This window comes from Panulirus ornatus, chromosome 35 (genome assembly GCF_036320965.1).
Source record: "Panulirus ornatus isolate Po-2019 chromosome 35, ASM3632096v1, whole genome shotgun sequence".
Lineage (NCBI taxonomy): Eukaryota > Metazoa > Arthropoda > Malacostraca > Decapoda > Palinuridae > Panulirus > Panulirus ornatus.
In genome coordinates, this window is record NC_092258.1 from 18699031 (window position 1) to 18718865 (window position 19835).

The 19835-nt window shown below is 44.0% G+C and overlaps 1 protein-coding gene across 1 annotated transcript in view; it reads right to left on the reverse strand.

The window, feature by feature from the left end:
• Positions 1 to 2287: 2287 nt before the first annotated feature.
• Positions 2288 to 19835, reverse strand: part of LOC139760195 (dnaJ homolog subfamily C member 10-like) — a 590762-nt gene continuing 573214 nt past the window's right edge. Inside the window, exon 14 of the mRNA XM_071683129.1 lies at positions 2288 to 3090. Coding sequence (XP_071539230.1) covers positions 2860 to 3090 — 231 coding nt within the window. The 3' untranslated portion in view covers positions 2288 to 2859. The remainder of the gene's footprint in view (positions 3091 to 19835) is intronic.

Below are 19835 nucleotides of genomic sequence, written 5' to 3' on the forward strand. Positions count from 1 at the left end.
AGACACTGCTGACCCTGGAGACCATGATGACCCTGCATGCCCTGAAGACACTGCTGACCCTGGAGACCCTGATGACCCTGCATACCCTGAAGACACTGCTGACCCTGGAGACCCTGATGACCCTGCATACCCTGAAGACACTGCTGACCCTGGAGACCCTGATGACCCTACATACCCTGAAGACACTGCTGACCCTGGAGACCCTAATGACCCTGAAGACACTGCTGACCCTGGAGACCCTGATGACCCTGCATACCCCAAAGACACTGCTGACCCTGAAGACCCTGATGACCCAGCATACCCCAAAGACACTGCTGATCCTGGAGACCCTGATGACCCTGCATACCTTGAAGACACTGCTGACCCTGGAGACCCTGATGACCCTACATACCCTGAAGACACTGCAGACCCTGGAGACCCTGCATACCCTGAAGACACTGCAGACCCTGGAGACCCTGATGACCCTGCATGCCCTGAAGACACTGCTGACCCTGGAGACCCTGATGACCCTGCATACCCTGAAGACACTGCTGACCCTCGAGACCCTGATGACCCTACATACCCTGAAGACACTGCTGACCCTGGAGACCCTGATGACCCTGCATACCCTGAAGACACTGCTGACCCTGGAGACCCTGATGACCCTGCATACCCCAAAGACACTGCTGACCCTGGAGACCCTGATGACCCTGCATACCCTGAAGACACTGCTGACCCTCGAGACCCTGATGACCCTACATACCCCAAAGACACTGCTGACCCTGGAGACCCTGATGACCCTGCATGCCCTAAAGACACTGCTGACCCTGGAGACCCTGATGACCCTGCATGCCCTGAAGACACTGCTGACCCTGGAGACCCTGATGACCCAGCATACCCTGAAGACACTGCTGACCCTGGAGACCCTGATGACGCAGCATACCCTGAAGACACTGCTGACCATAGAGACCTTGCACACACTGAAAACACTGCTGACCCTGCATATCCTGAGGGCACTGCTGATCCTGGAGACACTGCTGACCCTGCATACCCTGAAGACACTGCTGATCCTGGAGACACTGTTGACCCTGATGTACTTCTGATGTAATCTGATGTAACAATAAAACCCTTGCTTGGAGACAATAATGGCTAATATTTCATGTTCTAAGTGTTGTTTTACCTTTGATAACAGCAATATGTATGTTGAATGAGCTGGCAAGACTAGAGGTTGAGCATATGTTTACATAGGGGGTTCCCTTTGGGGTCAATTTCTGTTCCCTGGCATCTTGTGTGGTCCGGCAATGGTCAGGTCCCAAGGTTACCAGATTAGACAGGTACGACTTGTACTGTATTCCTGTACTAAATTCATGATGCTTTTATGCTACCATTCATACTAAACCTGTGATTACCAATGCAAATTTTACAGATGCATAATTTTCCTAGGTATTGTCATTGCTTGTGATGAGGCAAAATACTAAGGTTCTATTAATGATGAAAAAAAATAAAAAACTATATTACACTGCACTCCAACGCTGTATTGCTGTAGTATTATTCAAAATGTACAGTATAGTTGTGAATTTGTGATCTGATTTATAAGTTTATGGAGAACAGAGTTACTTGAGAGAAGTATGTTACCTACACATGTAGATGTATATTACGTAGACATGGAGAAATATGTTGATGGACTACAGCAGCACAGGAGTATGAAAATTCTACTAGTCAGTGAAAAGGCTGCTTACAAAAGTGTACTAATTAGCACTTAGTCTTGAGAGACTTACTGTATGGAGGATAGGTATTTCATAACCTGGAATGTATTTTTTCATCACTTTTTGGAGCATGGACACCTCACAAGTTGTCTATAAGTCTCCATGATAGATGACAAAAGTTTTAGAGGGTCTGGGTTTGTTGATTTTCACTGTAGTGCTTTTTCCTCGCAAATGTATGCTTGGCCAACAGTTTACCCGAGCCCTAGACTTTATTATAATCATAATGTGCATTTCAACTCTTATTCTAAACAGTTTTACCATTGTTTTAGAGAAATGCATGAAAAGAAATTCTTGGGCAGAAAGGGATATGATGTTGAATTCTTGTTTTCTAACTGTCGTTCCTTTAAAAATGATTTAAAGAGAATGCTGTAAGTGAAATAATAAAACAAGCTATTTCCTGCTTTGACAATGTACTGTAGATCAAAGACTGTATGTCTAACTTAACCAGAATAAACCAAAATATTGGAGGTGGGTTTTGTATGGGTGGATGTAATTTTAGTAGCAGACACAATGTTAAAATAAGGAATCTAAAATGTACAAGATTTTTATTATACTATTTTTATTCTTGATAGCATAACATGAATTAAACTAATTCAAGCAAGGCTAATCAATTTTTTTTTGCTGAATTTAGTAGAAACATATCAACTTCACAAAAACCCAGTAGATTCTATGACTTTGTACATATGTCACAACTGGGGTAAGTAGTCAATTAGGTCCAATAACCTTATGTTGCGCTCCACTAACTGCAAAACAGAAACATAACAAAACTGTTCACTCATCATAATATTCTGTTCATCAAAACTATTAAGCAATTACTCATGCCAAAATACTCCATTCATCAAAATTACTATGTTCCGCAACTATCTTCCAACATGGGCTAGGGAAAATATTTCCTCACTTAAATAATATGTTTATATATATATATATATATATATATATATATATATATATATATATATATATATATATATACTGTATAAAGCTAGCTTAATTAATCATCACTACCATAATTTGTTCTTTTAAATCATCAAGACATGGCTAACCACATACACAAGCACCATCATCATGTTTACAAATACATTAACTTGATCATATAAATAGATGAAAAGTTCCATCACAATTCCTCATGCCTCCTTATATATTTAGGTATCAGTTGTGGCACCTTAGTGATTATCCCATCTTTATCTAATTCTGGAAAGTTACTTCCATCTGTACTCTGTTGGCTACCAGAACTCGATCCTTTATAGAGACGAACAGTTGGATAAACACGTACTCCAGCCCCTTGGCAGACTCTGCGATGTGTTTCACAGTTTAATTTTCCTGCCTTCACAGTACCATCCAAAGCCTGTAAATAAGATAATCTTTAAATCCCACATACAAAGAAAGATGAAGAAAACTAAGAAACTGCTGAATATATGTAGTAGCTGGAAATCGGCACATGAATTATATTTTAGAAAAATTGCTAAACTAATCCAAAATCAAAAGTCAAGAGCCAATCCATAAATGGTAAGGGAGAAAGTAAAACAGTCCAAAATCTGATGAAAATATAATGCTTCAAATGGCCTTTTAGAGGGGTAGAAACAAAATTAATGAAACTGGAAGCAAATAGATATGACTGCTAGGGCAGCAGAAGACAAGATAGATCAGTTACAGATGGAAAGTAAATAATGAAAAATGAATGGACTTTAACCCTATAAGTGGGCATTATTTCTGGTTGCTACTTGCTCCAAGCACATCAAGATAAAATCAATTTTTTCATCTTAAAGAATAAATCTTTATCATATACTAACAAAGAAAATACTCCAAGTTTATTGGCGTGGGAGGATCTTAAGTGAATAGGAAAGGCTCTGACTGCCAAAATTGATTCTCACTGTGCAAGTAAAGAATTAGGGAATTTTCATTATTTTTTCCACATACACCTAAAAACACATTATAGGTTTTTATCGAGCTTGATTTCACATATTCTGTTCATATCATTGATGTAAATAATGCTTGTAAAATATATAATACATACAAAATATTTATTTATATTTATTATACTTTGCTGCTGTCTCCCGCGTTAGCAAGGTAGCGCAAGGAAACAGACGAAAGAATGGCCCAACCCACCCACATACACATGTATATCCATACATGTCCACACGCACATATACATACCTATACATCTCAACGTATACATATATGTACACACACAGACATATACATATATACACATGTACATAATTCATACTGTCTGCCCTTATTCATTCCAGTCGCCACCCTGCCACACATGAAATGATAACCCCCTCCCCCTGCATGTGCGCGAGGTAGCGCTAGCAAAAGACAACAAAGGCCACATTCATTCACACTCAGTCTCTAGCTGTCATGTATAATGCACCAAAACCACAGCTCCCTTTCCACATCCAGGCCCCACAAAACTTTACATGGTTTACCTCAGACATTTCACATGCCCTGGTTCAATCCAGTGACAGCACGTTGACCCCGGTATACCACATCGTTCCAATTCACTCTATTCCTTGCACGCCTTTCACCCTTCCGCATGTTCAGGCCCCGATCACTCAAAAATCTTTTTCACTCCATCTTTCCACCTCCAATATGGTCTCCCACTTCTCGTTCCCACCACCTCTGACACATATATCCTCTTTGTCAATCTTTCCTCACTCATTCTTTCCATGTGACCAAACTATTACAAAACACCCTCTTCTGCTCTCTCAACCACACTTTTTATTACAGCACATCTCTCTTACCCTTTCATTACTCACTCGATCAAACCACCTTACACCACATATTTCCAGCACATCCAACCTCCTCTGCACAACTCTATCTATAGCCCACGCCTCGCAACCATATAACATTGTTGGAACCACTGTTCCCTCAAAAAAAAAAAATATATATACATATATATATATATATATATATATATATATATATATATATATATATATATATATATATATATATATATATATTTTTTGCTTTGTCGCTGTCTCCCGCGTTTGCGAGGTAGCGCAAGGAAACAGACAAAAGAAATGGCCCAACCCACCCCCATACACATGTATATACATACGTCCACACACGCAAAATATACATACCTACACAGCTTTCCATGGTTTACCCCAGACGCTTCACATGCCCTGATTCAATCCACTGACAGCACGTCAACCCCGGTATACCACATCGATCCAATTCACTCTATTCCTTGCCCTCCTTTCACCCTACTGCATGTTCAGGCCCCGATCATACAAAATCTTTTTCACTCCATCATTCCACCTCCAATTTGGTCTCCCACTTCTCCTCGTTCCCTCCACCTCCGACACATATATCCTCTTGGTCAAGCTTTCCTCACTCATTCTCTCCATGTGCCCAAACCATTTCAAAACACCCTCTTCTGCTCTCTCAACCACGCTCTTTTTATTTCCACACATCTCTCTTACCCTTACGTTACTTACTTGATCAAACCACCTCATACCACACATTGTCCTCAAACATCTCAGTTCCAGCACATCCATCCTCCTGCGCACAACTCTATCCATAGCTCACGCCTTGCAACCATACAACATTGTTGGAACCACTATTCCTTCAAACATACCCATTTTTGCTTTCCGAGATAATGTTCTCGACTTCCACACATTCTTCAAGGCTCCCAGAATTTTCGCCCCTTCCCCCACCCTATGATCCACTTCTGCTTCCATGGTTCCATCTGCTGCCAGATCCACTCCCAGATATCTAAAACACTTTACTTCCTCCAGTTTTTCTCCATTCAAACTTACCTCCCAACTGACTTGACCCTCAACCCTACTGTACCTAATAACCTTGCTCTTATTCACATTTACTCTTAACTTACTTTCTTTCACACACTTTACCAAACTCAGTCACCAGCTTCTGCAGTTTCTCACATGAATCAGCCACCAGCGCTGTATCATCAGCGAACAACAACTGACTCACTTCCCAAGCTCTCTCATCCCCAACAGACTTCATACTTGCCCCTCTTTCCAAAACTCTTGCATTCACCTCCCTAACATCCCCATCCATAAACAAATTAAACAACCATGGAGACATCACACACCCCTGCCACAAGCCTACATTCACTGAGAACCAATCACTTTCCTCTCTTCCTACACGTACACATGCCTTACATCCTCGATAAAAACTTTTCACTGCTTCTAACAACTTGCCTCCCACACCATATATTCTTAATACCTTCCACAGAGCATCTCTATCAACTCTATCATATGCCTTCTCCAGATCCATAAATGCTACATACAAATCCATTTGCTTTTCTAAGTATTTCTCACTTACATTCTTCAAAGCAAACACCTGATCCACACATCCTCTACCACTTCTGAAACCACACTGCTCTTCCCCAGTCTGATGATCTGTACATGCCTTCACCCTCTCAATCAATACCCTCCCATATAATTTACCAGGAATACTCAACAAACTTATACCTCTGTAATTTGAGCACTCACTCTTATCCCCTTTGCCTTTGTACAATGGCACTATGCACGCATTCCGCCAATCCTCAGGCACCTCACCATGAGTCATACATACATTAAATAACCTTACCAACCAGTCAATAATACAGTCACTCCCTTTTTTAATAAATTCCACTGCAATACCATCCAAACCTGCTGCCTTGCCGGCTTTCATCTTCCGCAAAGCTTTTACTACCTCTTCTCTGTTTACCAAGTCATTTTCCCTAACCCTCTCACTTTGCACACCACCTCGACCAAAACACCCTATATCTGCCACTCTATCATCAAACACATTCAACAAACCTTCAAAATACTCACTCCATCTCCTTCTCACATCACCACTACTTGTTATCACCTCCTTCTCACATCACCACTACTTGTTATCACCTCCCCATTTGCGCCCTTCACTGAAGTTCCCATATATATATATATATATATATATATATATATATATATATATATATATATTGGGAGGTAAGTTTGAATGGAGAAAAACTGGAGGAAGTAAAGAGTTTTAGATATCTGGGAGTGGATCTGGCAGCGAATGGAACCATGGAAGCGGAAGTAAATCATAGGGTGGGGGAGGGGGCGAAAATCCTGGGAGCCTTGAAGAATGTGTGGAAGTCGAGAACATTATCTCTTAAAGCAAAAATGGCTATGTTTGAAGGAATAGTGGTTCCAACAATGTTGTATGGTTGCGAGGCATGGGCTATGGATAGAGTTGTGCGCAGGAGGGTGGATGTGCTGGAAATGAGATGTTTGAGGACAATATTTGGTGTGAGGTGGTTTGATCGAGTAAGTAATGTAAGGGTAAGAGAGATGTGTGGAACTAAAAAGAGCGTGGTTGAGAGAGCAGAAGAGGGTGTTTTGAAATGGTTTGGGCACATGGAGAGAATGAGTGAGGAAAGATTGACCAAGAGGATATATGTGTCAGAGGTGGAGGGAACGAGGAGAAGTGGGAGACCAAATTGGAGGTGGAAAGATGGAGTGAAAAGGATTTTGAGTGATTGGGGCCCTGAACATACAGGAGGGTGAAAGGCGGGCAAGGAATAGAGTGAATTGGATCGATGTGGTATACCGGGGTCGACGTGCTGTCAGTGGATTGAATCAGGTCATGTGAAGCGTCTGGGGTAAACCATGGAAAGTTCTGTGGGGCCTGGATGTGGAAAGGGAGCTGTGGTTTCGGGCATTATTGCATGACACCTGGAGACTGAGTGTGAGCGAATGGGGCCTTTGTTCTCTTTTCCTGGTGCTGCCTCGCGCACATGAGGGGGGAGGGGGATGTTATTCCGTGTGTGACGGGGTGGCGATGGGGGTGAGTATGGGCAGACAGTGTGAATTGTGTGCATGTGTGTATATGTGTGCGTCTGTGTGTGTATATATGTGTGTACGTTGGGATGTGTGGGTGTGTATGTTTGCGTGTGTGAACGTGTGTGTGTATGCATGTGTGTGGGGGTGGGTTGGGCCATTTCTTTCGTCTGTTTCCTTGTGCTACCTTGCAGGTGCGGGAGACAGCGACAAGGCAAAATAATATATATATATATATATATATATATATATATATATATATATATATATATATATATATATATATATATATATATGTGTCTGTGTGTGTATGTATATGTGTACATTGAGATGTATAGGTATGTATGTTTGCGTATGTGGACGTGTATGTATATACATTGTGTATGCGGGTGGGTTGGGCCATTTCTTTCGTCTGTTTCCTTGTGCTACCTCGCAAACGCGGGAGACAGCGACAAAGCAAAATAGAAAAAAAATATATATATATATAATATATTATATCAAACTATTTGTCATTTCCTGCGTTAGCGAGGTAGCGTTAAGAACAGAGGACTGGGCCTTTGGGGGAATATCCTCGCCTAGCCCCCTTCTTTGTTCTTTCTTTTGGAAAAAAAAAAAGAGAGGGGAGGACTTCCAGCCCCCCGCTCCCTCCCCTTTTAGTCACCTTCTACGACACGCAGGGAATACGTGGGAAGTATTCTTTCTCCCCTATGCCCAGGGATAATATATATATATATATATAAATATATATATATATATATATATATATATATATATATATATATATATTATAGTATTCCCTGCGTGTCGTAGAAGGCGACTAAAAGGGGAGGGAGCGGGTGGCTGGAAATCCTCCCCTTTCTTGTTTTTTTTTAGTTTTCCAAAAGAAGCAACAGAGAAGGGGGTCAGGTGAGGATATTCCCTCTAAGGCCCAGTTCTCTGTTCTTAACGCTACCTCGCTAACGCGGGAAATGGCAAATAGTATGAAAGAAAAAAAAAAAAAGAAAATATATATATATATATATATATATATATATATATATATATATATATATATATATATATATATATATATATATAAATGAGAGTTGGGGTGAGAGAGTATCATTAAATTTTAGGGAGAATAATAAGATGTTCTGGAAGGAGGTAAATAAAGTGCGTAAGACAAGGGAGCAAATGGGAACTTCAGTGAAGGGCGCAAATGGGGAGGTGATAACAAGTAGTGGTGATGTGAGAAGGAGATGGAGTGAGTATTTTGAAGGTTTGTTGAATGTGTTTGATGATAGAGTGGCAGATATAGGGTGTTTTGGTCGAGGTGGTGTGCAAAGTGAGAGGGTTAGGGAAAATGATTTGGTAAACAGAGAAGAGGTAGTGAAAGCTTTGCGGAAGATGAAAGCCGGCAAGGCAGCAGGTTTGGATGGTATTGCAGTGGAATTTATTAAAAGAGGGGGTGACTGTATTGTTGACTGGTTGGTAAGGTTATTTAATGTATGTATGACTCATGGTGAGGTGCCTGAGGATTGGCGGAATGCGTGCATAGTGCCATTGTACAAAGGCAAAGGGGATAAGAGTGAGTGCTCAAATTACAGAGGTATAAGTTTGTTGAGTATTCCTGGTAAATTATATGGGAGGGTATTGATTGAGAGGGTGAAGGCATGTACAGAGCATCAGATTGGGGAAGAGCAGTGTGGTTTCAGAAGTGGTAGAGGATGTGTGGATCAGGTGTTTGCTTTGAAGAATGTATGTGAGAAATACTTAGAAAAGCAAATGGATTTGTATGTAGCATTTATGGATCTGGAGAAGGCATATGATAGAGTTGATAGAGATGCTCTGTGGAAGGTATTAAGAATATATGGTGTGGGAGGCAAGTTGTTAGAAGCAGTGAAAAGTTTTTATCGAGGATGTAAGGCATGTGTACGTGTAGGAAGAGAGGAAAGTGATTGGTTCTCAGTGAATGTAGGTTTGCGGCAGGGGTGTGTGATGTCTCCATGGTTGTTTAATTTGTTTATGGATGGGGTTGTTAGGGAGGTAAATGCAAGAGTTTTGGAAAGAGGGGCAAGTATGAAGTCTGTTGGGGATGAGAGAGCTTGGGAAGTGAGTCAGTTGTTGTTCGCTGATGACACAGCGCTGGTGGCTGATTCATGTGAGAAACTGCAGAAGCTGGTGACTGAGTTTGGTAAAGTGTGTGGAAGAAGAAAGTTAAGAGTAAATGTGAATAAGAGCAAGGTTATTAGGTACAGTAGGGTTGAGGGTCAAGTCAATTGGGAGGTGAGTTTGAATGGAGAAAAACTGGAGGAAGTGAAGTGTTTTAGATATCTGGGAGTGGATCTGGCAGCGGATGGAACCATGGAAGCGGAAGTGGATCATAGGGTGGGGGAGGGAGCGAAAATTCTGGGGGCCTTGAAGAATGTGTGGAAGTCGAGAACATTATCTCGGAAAGCAAAAATGGGTATGTTTGAAGGAATAGTGGTTCCAACAATGTTGTATGGTTGCGAGGCGTGGGCTATGGATAGAGTTGTGCGCAGGAGGATGGATGTGCTGGAAATGAGATGTTTGAGGACAATGTGTGGTGTGAGGTGGTTTGATCGAGTGAGTAACGTAAGGGTAAGAGAGATGTGTGGAAATAAAAAGAGCGTGGTTGAGAGAGCAGAAGAGGGTGTTTTGAAGTGGTTTGGGCACATGGAGAGATGAGTGAGGAAAGATTGACCAAGAGGATATATGTGTCGGAGGTGGAGGGAACGAGGAGAAGAGGGAGACCAAATTGGAGGTGGAAGATGGAGTGAAAAAGATTTTGTGTGATCGGGGCCTGAACATGCAGGAGGGTGAGAGGAGGGCGAGGAATAGAGTGAATTGGAGCGATGTGGTATACCGGGGTTGACGTGCTGTCAGTGGATTGAATCAAGGCATGTGAAGCGTCTGGGGTAAACCATGGAAAGCTGTGTAGGTATGTATATTTGCGTGTGTGGACGTATGTGTATACATGTGTATGGGGGGGGGTTGGGCCATTTCTTTTGTCTGTTTCCTTGCGCTACCTTGCAAACGCGGGAGACAGCGACAAAGTAAAAAAAAAAAAAAAAAAAAAAAAAATATATATATATATATATATATATATATATATATATATATATATTTTTTTTTTTTTTTTTTTATATAATATATATATATATATATATATATATATATATATATATATATATATATATATATATATATATATATATATTATGATTATAATATAATTATATCATAATCATCATTTTATTTTATTATACTCTGTCGCTGTCTCCCACATTAGCGAGGTAGCACAAGAATGCACGAAAGAATGGCCCAACCCACCAACATACACATGTATATACATACATGTCCACACACACGCACATATACATACCTATACATTTCAAGGTATACACATATATATATACATACACATGTGTGGCGAGGTGGCGATGGGAATGAATAAAGGCAGACAGTGTGAATTGTGTGCATGGGTATATATGTATGTGTCTGTGTGTGTATATATATGTGTACATTGAGATGTATAGGTATGTATATTTGCGTGTGTGGACGTGTATGTATATACATGTGTATGGGGGTGGGTTGGGCCATTTCTTTCGTCTGTTTCCTTGCACTACCTCGCAAACGCGGGAGACAGCGACAAAGGAAAATAATAATAATAAAAATACTTACACAGACATATACATATATACACATGTACATAATTCATACTTGCTGCCTTTATTCATTCCCGTCGCCACCCCGCCACATATGAAATGACAACCCCTTCCCCTTGCACACATGCAAGGTAGTGCTACGAAAAGACAACAAAGGCCACATTTGTTCACACAGTCTCTAGCTGTCATATATAATGCACCAAAACCACAGCTTCCTTTCCACATCCAGGCCCCACAAAACTTTCCATGGTTTACCCCAGACGTTTCACATGCCCTGGTTCAATCCATTGACAGCACAGCGACCCCAGTATAAAACATCGTTCCAATTCACTCTACTACTTGCACACCTTTCATCTTCCTGCATGTTCAAGCCTCGATCGCTCAAAATCTTTTTCACTCCATCCTTCCACCTCCAATTTGGTCTCCCACTTCTCGTTCCCTCCACCTCTGACACATATATCTTCTTTGTCAATCTCTCCTCACTCATTCTCTCCATGTGACCAAACCATTTCAATACACCCTCTTCTGCTCTCTCAACCACACTCTTTTTATTACCACACATCTCTCTTACCCTTTCATTACTTACTCGATCAAACCACCTCACACCACATATTGTCCTAAAACATCTCATTTCCAACACATCCCCCCTCCTCCGCACAACCCTATCTAAAGCCCAACCCTCGCAACCATTTAAAATTGTTGGAACCACAATTCCTTTGAACTTACCCATTTTTGCTTTAAGAGATAATGTTCTCGCCTTCCACACATTTTTCAACGCTCCCAGAACTTTCGCTCCCTCCCCTACATTGTGACTCACTTCCGCTTCCATGGTTCCATCCACTGCTATGTCCACTACCAGATATCTAAAACACTTCACTTCCTACAGTTTTTCTCCATTCAAACTTACCTTCCTACTGATTTGTCCCTCAGCCCTACTGTACCTAATAACCTTGCTCTTATTCACATTCACTCTCAGCTTTCTTCTTTCACACACTTTACCAAACTCAGTCACCAGCCTCTGCAATTTCTCACCTGAATCAGACACCAGGGCTGTATCATCAGCGAACAACAATTGACTCACTTCCCAAGCTCTCTCATCCACAACAGACTGCATACTTGTCACTCTCCAAAACTCTTGCATTCACCTCCCTGACAACCCCATCCATAAACAAATTAAACAACCATGGAGACATCATGCATCCCTGCTGCAAACCGACATTCACTGAAAACCAATCACTTTCCTCTCTTCCTACTCGTACACATGCCTTACATCCTCGATAAAAACTTTTTACTGCTTCTAGCAACTTCCCTCCCACACCTTATACTCTTAATACCTTCCACAGAGCATCTCTATCAACTCCATCATATGCCTTCTCCAGATCTATAAATGCTACATACAAATCCATTTGTTTTTCTAAGTATTTCTCAGATACATTCTTCAAAGCAAACACCTGATCCATGCATCCTCTACCAATTCTGAAACCACATTGCTCTTCCCCAATCTGATGTTCTGTACATGCCTTCACCCTCTTAATCAATACCCTCCCATATAATTTCCCAGGAATACTCAACAAACTTATACCTCTGTAATTTGAGCACTCACTCTTACCCCTTTTGCCTTTGTACAATGGCACTATGCAAGCATTCCGCCAATCCTCACGCACTTAACCATGAGCAATACATACATACATTGAATGTCTTCACCAACCAGTCAACAACACTGTCACCACCATTTTTAATAAATTCCACTGCAATACCATCCAAACCCGCCACCTTGCCGGCTTTCATCTTCCGCAAAGCTTTCACTACCTCTTCTCTGTTTATCAAATTATTCTCCCTGACCCTCTTACTTTGCACACCACCTTGACCAAAACACCCCATATCAGCCACTCTCATCTAGCACATTCAACAAACCTTCAAAATACTCACTCCATCTTCTCATCACCACTACTTGTTATTACCTCCCCATTAGCCCCCTTCACCGATGTTCCGGTTTGTTCTCTTGTCTTACGCACTTTATTTACATCCTTCCAAAACATCTTTTTATTCTCCCTAAAATTCAATGATACTCTCTCACCCCAACTCTCATTTGCCTTCTTTTTCACCTTTTGCACCTTTCTCTTGACCTCCTGTCCCTTTCTTTTATGCATATCCTTTGCACTATTTCCCTACAGAAATCATCCAAATCACCTTCTCTTTCACTAATAATCTTACTTCGTCATCCCACCACTCACTACCCTTTCTAATCTGCCTACCTGCCCACCTCCCACGCTTCTCATGCCACAAGCATCTTCTGCGCAAGCCATCAATGCTTCCCTAAATACATCCCATTCCTCCCCCACTCTCCTTATGTCCTTTGCTCCCACCTTTCCCCATTCTGTACTCAGTCTCTCCTAGTGCTTCCTCACACAAGTCTCCCTCCCAAGCTCGCTCACTCTCACCACTCCCTTCACCCCAACATTCTCTCTTCTTTTCTGAAAACCTCTACAGATCTTCACCTCTTCCATTTATCATTTGAAAATAACATCATTACATACGTAAATGAAAAGTAAAGTTAGCTTTTCTCGCATTACTGTAAAACTGTCTATAACAGCTGCTGCTAAAATCATGGCCAGGATTCTGTTATGATGCTGTAACACCTTCCTTGACAATGTATGGGCGACTGTGATGCATGATATTTTTTCCAGTGGTGTTATTAGGTTCCTAGTGACATATAGGGATAAGATGAGGAATTGCACATCTGCTGGAAATTTAAAATGCTCAACATAACACCATAGTTATCATCATGGTGTGGAGCACTGACCAATGGTGTGCTGTAAAAAGGAAAGGAGCATGGAATGGATTACATGTGTGGGAGAAGCTAAAAGGCTATATCTGACCTTCAAATACGAGGGAATGAGGAGTAATACAGTGGCTCCCTGCCCTGATTTATGTAAGGGTGATGGTCCCGATAATGGTGTGAAAGTTGAAAACCATATGATTTTGCCCATAATCCCATCACCAACAATAGTTGAGCCTTATCATTCTCCTAATTTGTTTTCTTTGGTATTGCCTTGTGCAAGGGCCTGTATTCTATTGCAATTTTATGCTGGTTACTGTACTATACTTGCCCTTCACACTTACAACATCCCAAACTCTAGACTGCGACATAAACACACTTGAAACATGCCACTCTGAGCAATAGAAACAAAGGAAAGAAATTACTAATTACAAAAAAAGAAATATGAGGATGAAATTAAACTATAAAAAATCCATTTACCTTGATAGCACTAATGCTCAGACTCGCCACTTACTTTATCATCATGAAACTTAGCATGAGCCTTATATCTACTGAACTATCCATGTATCACCATAAGACATAGCAATGTACGACATTGAATCTGATCTTTCATTTACACCTTGCTTGGATCCTTTGGTCTGTGAATCTATGTAACTCAACACTTCTAGGCATTCAAATACACCTCAGCCCCACACCTCTATGAACTCAGGTGCTATCCAGCCTCTCACTTCCATGTACTCAGCTGCACCTCAGCCTCACACTTCCATGTACTCAGCTGCACCACAGCCTAGCACTTCCATGTACTCAGCTGCATCCCAGCCTCACACTTCCATGTACTCAGCTGCACCACAGCCTAGCACTTCCATGTACTCAGCCGCATCCCAGCCTCACACTTCCATGCACTCAGCTACACCCCAGCCCAGCACTTCCATGTACTCAGCTGCACCCCAGCCTCACACTTCCATATACTCAGCTGCAACCCAGCCTCACACTTCCATGAACTCAGATGCACCCCAACCTCACACTTCCATGTACTCAGCTGCACCCCAGCCTCACACTTCCATATACTCAGTTGCATCCCCAGCCTCATATTTCTGTGTACTCAGCTGCACCCCAGCCTTACACTTCCATGTACTTAGCTGCACCCCATCCTCACACTTCCATCTACTCAGCCACACCCCATCCTCACACTATCATGTACTTAGCTGCACCCAAGCCTCAAACATCCATGTACTCCGCTGCACCCCAGCCTTACACTTTCAAGTACTCAGCTGCACTCCAGCTTCACACTTCCATGTACTCAGCTGCACCCCAGCCTCACACTTCCATGTACTCAGTTGCACCCCGCCTAGCACTTCCATGTACTCAGCTGCACCCCAGTCTCACATTTCCATGTAATCAGCTGCACCCCAGCCTTACATTTCCACGCACTCAGCTGCACCCAAGCCTCACACTTCCATGTACTCAGCTGCAACCCAGCCTTACACTTCCATGTACTCATCTGCATCCCCAGCCTCATATTTCCATGTACTCAGCTGCACCTCAGCCTCACACTTCCATGCACTCAGCTGCACCCCAGCCTCAAACTCCCATGTACTCAGCTGCAACCCAGCCTCACACTTCCATGTACTTAGTTGCACCCTAACCTCACACTTCAATGTACTCAGCTGCACCCCAGCCTCGCACTTCCATGTACTCATCTGCACCCCAGCTTCACACTTCCATGTACTCAGCTGCACCCCAGCCTCATACTTCCATGTACTCAGCTGCACCCCAGCCTCACAATTCCATGTACTCAACTGCACCCTAACCTCCCACTTCCATGTACTAAGCTGCAACCCAGCTTAACACTTCCATGTAGACACTGCACCCCAGCCTCACACTTCCATGTACTCAGCTGCATCCCAGCCTCACACTTCCATGTACTCAGCTGCATCCCAGCCTCACACTTCCATGTACTCAGCTGCATCCCAGCCTCACACTTCCATGTACTCAGCTGCACCCCAGCTTCACACATCCTTGTACTCAGCTGCACCCCAGCTACACACTTCCATGTACTAACCTGCACCCCAGGATCACACTTCCATGTTCACACTGCACCCCAGCCTCAAACTTCTGTGTCCTCAGCTGCACCCCAGCCTCACACTTCCATGTACTCAACTGTACCCCAGCTTCACAATTCCATGTACTCAGCTGCACCCAGACTCACCTTTCCATGTACCAAGTTGCACCCCAGCTTCACACTTCCACCTACTCAGCGGCACCCCAGCCTTACACTATCAACTACTCAGCTACATCCCAGCCTCACACTTCCATCTACCCAGCTGCATCCCCGCCTCACACTTCCATCTACACATTTGAATTCCACCCTCATACATCCATATATTTAACTGCACCCTAGCCTCACACTTCCATGTACTCAGCTGCACCCTGCTCCACACTTACGTGTACTCAGCTGCACCCGAGCCTCACACTTCCATGTACTCAGCTGCACCCGAGACTCACACTTCCATGTACTCAGCTGCACCCCAGCCTCACACTTCCATGTACTCAGCTGCACCCCAGCTTTACACTTCCATGTACTCAGCTAACCCCAGCCTCCAACTTCCATGTACTCAGCTGCAACCGAACTTCACACTTCCATGTTCTCAGCTGCACCCCAGCCTCACACTTCCATGTCCTCTTCTGCACCCCAGCTTCACACTTCCATGTACTCAGCTGCACCCTAACCTCACACTTCCATGTACTAACCTGCACCCCAGCCTCACACTTCCATGTACACACTGCACCCCAGCCTCAAACTTCCATGTAATCAACTGCACCCCAGCGTCACACTTCCATATACTCAACTATACCACAGCTTCACAATTCCATGCACTAAGCTGCACTATAGCTTCACACTTCCATATACTCAGCTGCACCCCAGCTTCACACTTTCATCTACTCAGTTGCACCCCAGCCATACACTATCATCTACTCAGCTGCACCCCAGCCTCACACTTCCATCTACCCAGCTGCATCCCCGCCTCACACTTCCATCTACTCAGTTGAACCCCACCCTTATACATCCATGTACTCAGCTGCACCCCAGCCTCACACTTCCATGTACTCAGCTGCACACTGCTTCACACTTACATGTACTCAGCTGCACCCCAGCCTCACACTTCTATGTACTCAGCTGCACCCGAGCCTCACACTTCCATGTACTCAGCTGCACCCCAGCCTCACATTTCCATGTACTCAGTTGCACCCCAGCTTCACACTTCCATGTACTCAGTTGCACCCCAGCCTCCCACTTCTATGTACTCAGCTGCACCCCAGCTTCACACTTCCATGTACTCAGCTGCACCCCAGCCTCACACATCAATATACTCAGCTGCACCCCAGCCTCACAATTCCATGTACTCAGCTGCACCCCAGCCTCACACTTCCACGTACACACTGCACCCCAGCCTCACACTTCCATGTACTCAGCTGCAATCCAGCCTCACACTTTCATGTCCTCAACTGCACCCCAGCCTCACACTTCTATGTACTCAACTGTACCCCAGCTTCAAAATTACATGTACTCAGCTGCACCCCAGCTTCACACTTCCATCTACTCAGCTGCACCCCAGCCTTACACTATCATTTACTGAGCTACACCCCAGCCTCACACTTCCGAGCACTAAGTTGCACCTCAGCTTCACACTTACATGTACTCAGCTGCACCCCAGCCTCACACTTCTATGTACTCAGCTGCACTCAAGCCTCACACTTCCATGTATTCAGCTGCACCCCAACCTCACACTTCCATGTACACACTGCACCCCAGCCTCATACTTCCATTTACTCAGCTGCAACCCAGCTTTTATACTCCCATCTACTCAGCTGCAACCCAGCCTCTTACTTCCATGTACACACTGCACCCTATCCCCACACTTCTAAGTACTCAGCTGCACACCAGCCTCACACTTCCATAAACTTAGCTGCACCCCAGCCTCACAATTCCATGTACTTAGCTGCACCTTAGCTTCACACTTCCATGTACTCAGCTGCACCCCTGCCTCACAATTCCATGTGCTGAGCTGCACCTCAGCCTCATACTTCCATGTACTCAGCTGTACCCTAGCTTCACAATTCCATGTACTCAGGTGCACCCCAGCCTCATACTTCCATGTACTCAGCTGCATCCGAAGCCTCATATTTCCATGTACTCAGCTGCATCCCTAGTCTCGTATTTCCATGTACTCTGCTGCACCTGTCTCATGCTTCCATGTACTCAGCTGCACCCCAGCCTCACACTTCCATCTACTCAACCGAACCCCAGCCTCACACTTCCATTTACTCTGCTGCACCTGTCTCGTTCTTCCATGTACTCAGCTGCACCCCAGCCTCACACTTCCATCTACTCAACTGAACCCCAGCCTCACACTTCCATGTACTCAACTGTACCTCAGCTTCAAAATTCCATGTACTCAGATGCACCCCAGCTTCACACTTCCATCTGCTCAGCTGCACCCTAGCCTCACACTTCCATGTACTCAGCTGCAACGCAGCCTCACACTTCCATGTATTCAGCTGCACCCCAACTTCACACTTCCATGTACACACTGCACTTACTGAGATGCACTATCATTTACTGAGATGCACCCCAGCCTCACACTTCCATCTACTCAGCTGCATCCCTTCCTCACACTTCCATCTACTCAGTTGCACCCCAGCCTCACACTTTCATGTACTCAGCTGCACCCCAACCTCACACTTCCATGTACTCAACTGTACCCCAGCTTCACAATTCCATGTACTCAGTTGCACCCTAGCCTCACACTTCCATGTACTCAGCTGCACCCCAGCTTCACACTTTCATCTACTGAGCTGCACCCCAGCCTTGCACTATCATCTATTCAGCTGTACCCCAGCCTCACACTTCCATCTACTCAGTTACACCCCAGCCTCACACTCTCGTGTACACATTGCATCCCAGCCTCACAATTCCATGTACTCAGCTCCACCCCAGCCTCACATTTGCATGTACTCAGCTTCATCCCCAGCCTCATCTTTCCATGTACTCTGCTGCACCCGTCTCATACTTCCATGTACTCAGCTGCAACCCAGCCTCACAATTCCATGTACTCATCTGAACCCCAGCCTCACACTTCCATGTACTCAGCTGCACCCCAGCCTCACACTTCCATGTACTCAGCTGCATCCCAGCTTCACACTTCCATATATTCAGCTGCATCCCAGCCTCACAATTCGATGTACTCAGCCCCACACTTCCATGCACTAAGTTGCAGCTCAGCTTCACATTTCCATGTTGTCAGCCTCATACTTCCCCGCCTCACATGTCCTTCTACTCAGTTGCACCGTAGCCTCACACATCCATGTACTCAGCTGCATCCTAGCCTCAAACTTCCAAGTACTCAAATGCACCCCAGCTTCACACTTCCATATACTCAGCTGCACCCAAGGATCACACTTCAATGTACTCACCTGCAACCCTGCTTCACACTTTCAAGTACTCAGCTGCACCCGAACCTCACACTTCCATGTACTCACCTGCACCCCTGCTTCACACTTCCAAGTACTCAACTGCACCCCAACCTTACACTTCCATGTACTCAGCTGCACCCCAGCCTCACACTTCCATGCACACTCTGCACCAAAGCCTCACATTCCCATCTACTCAGCTGCACCCCAGCCTCACACTTCCATGTACTCAGCTGCAACCCAGCCTCACACTTCCATGTACTCTGATGCACCCCAGCCTCACACTTCCATGTACTCAGCTGCACCCCAGCTTCACACTTCCATCTACTACGCTGCACCCCAGCCTTACACTTACATGTACCCAGCTGCACCCATGCCTCACACTTCCATG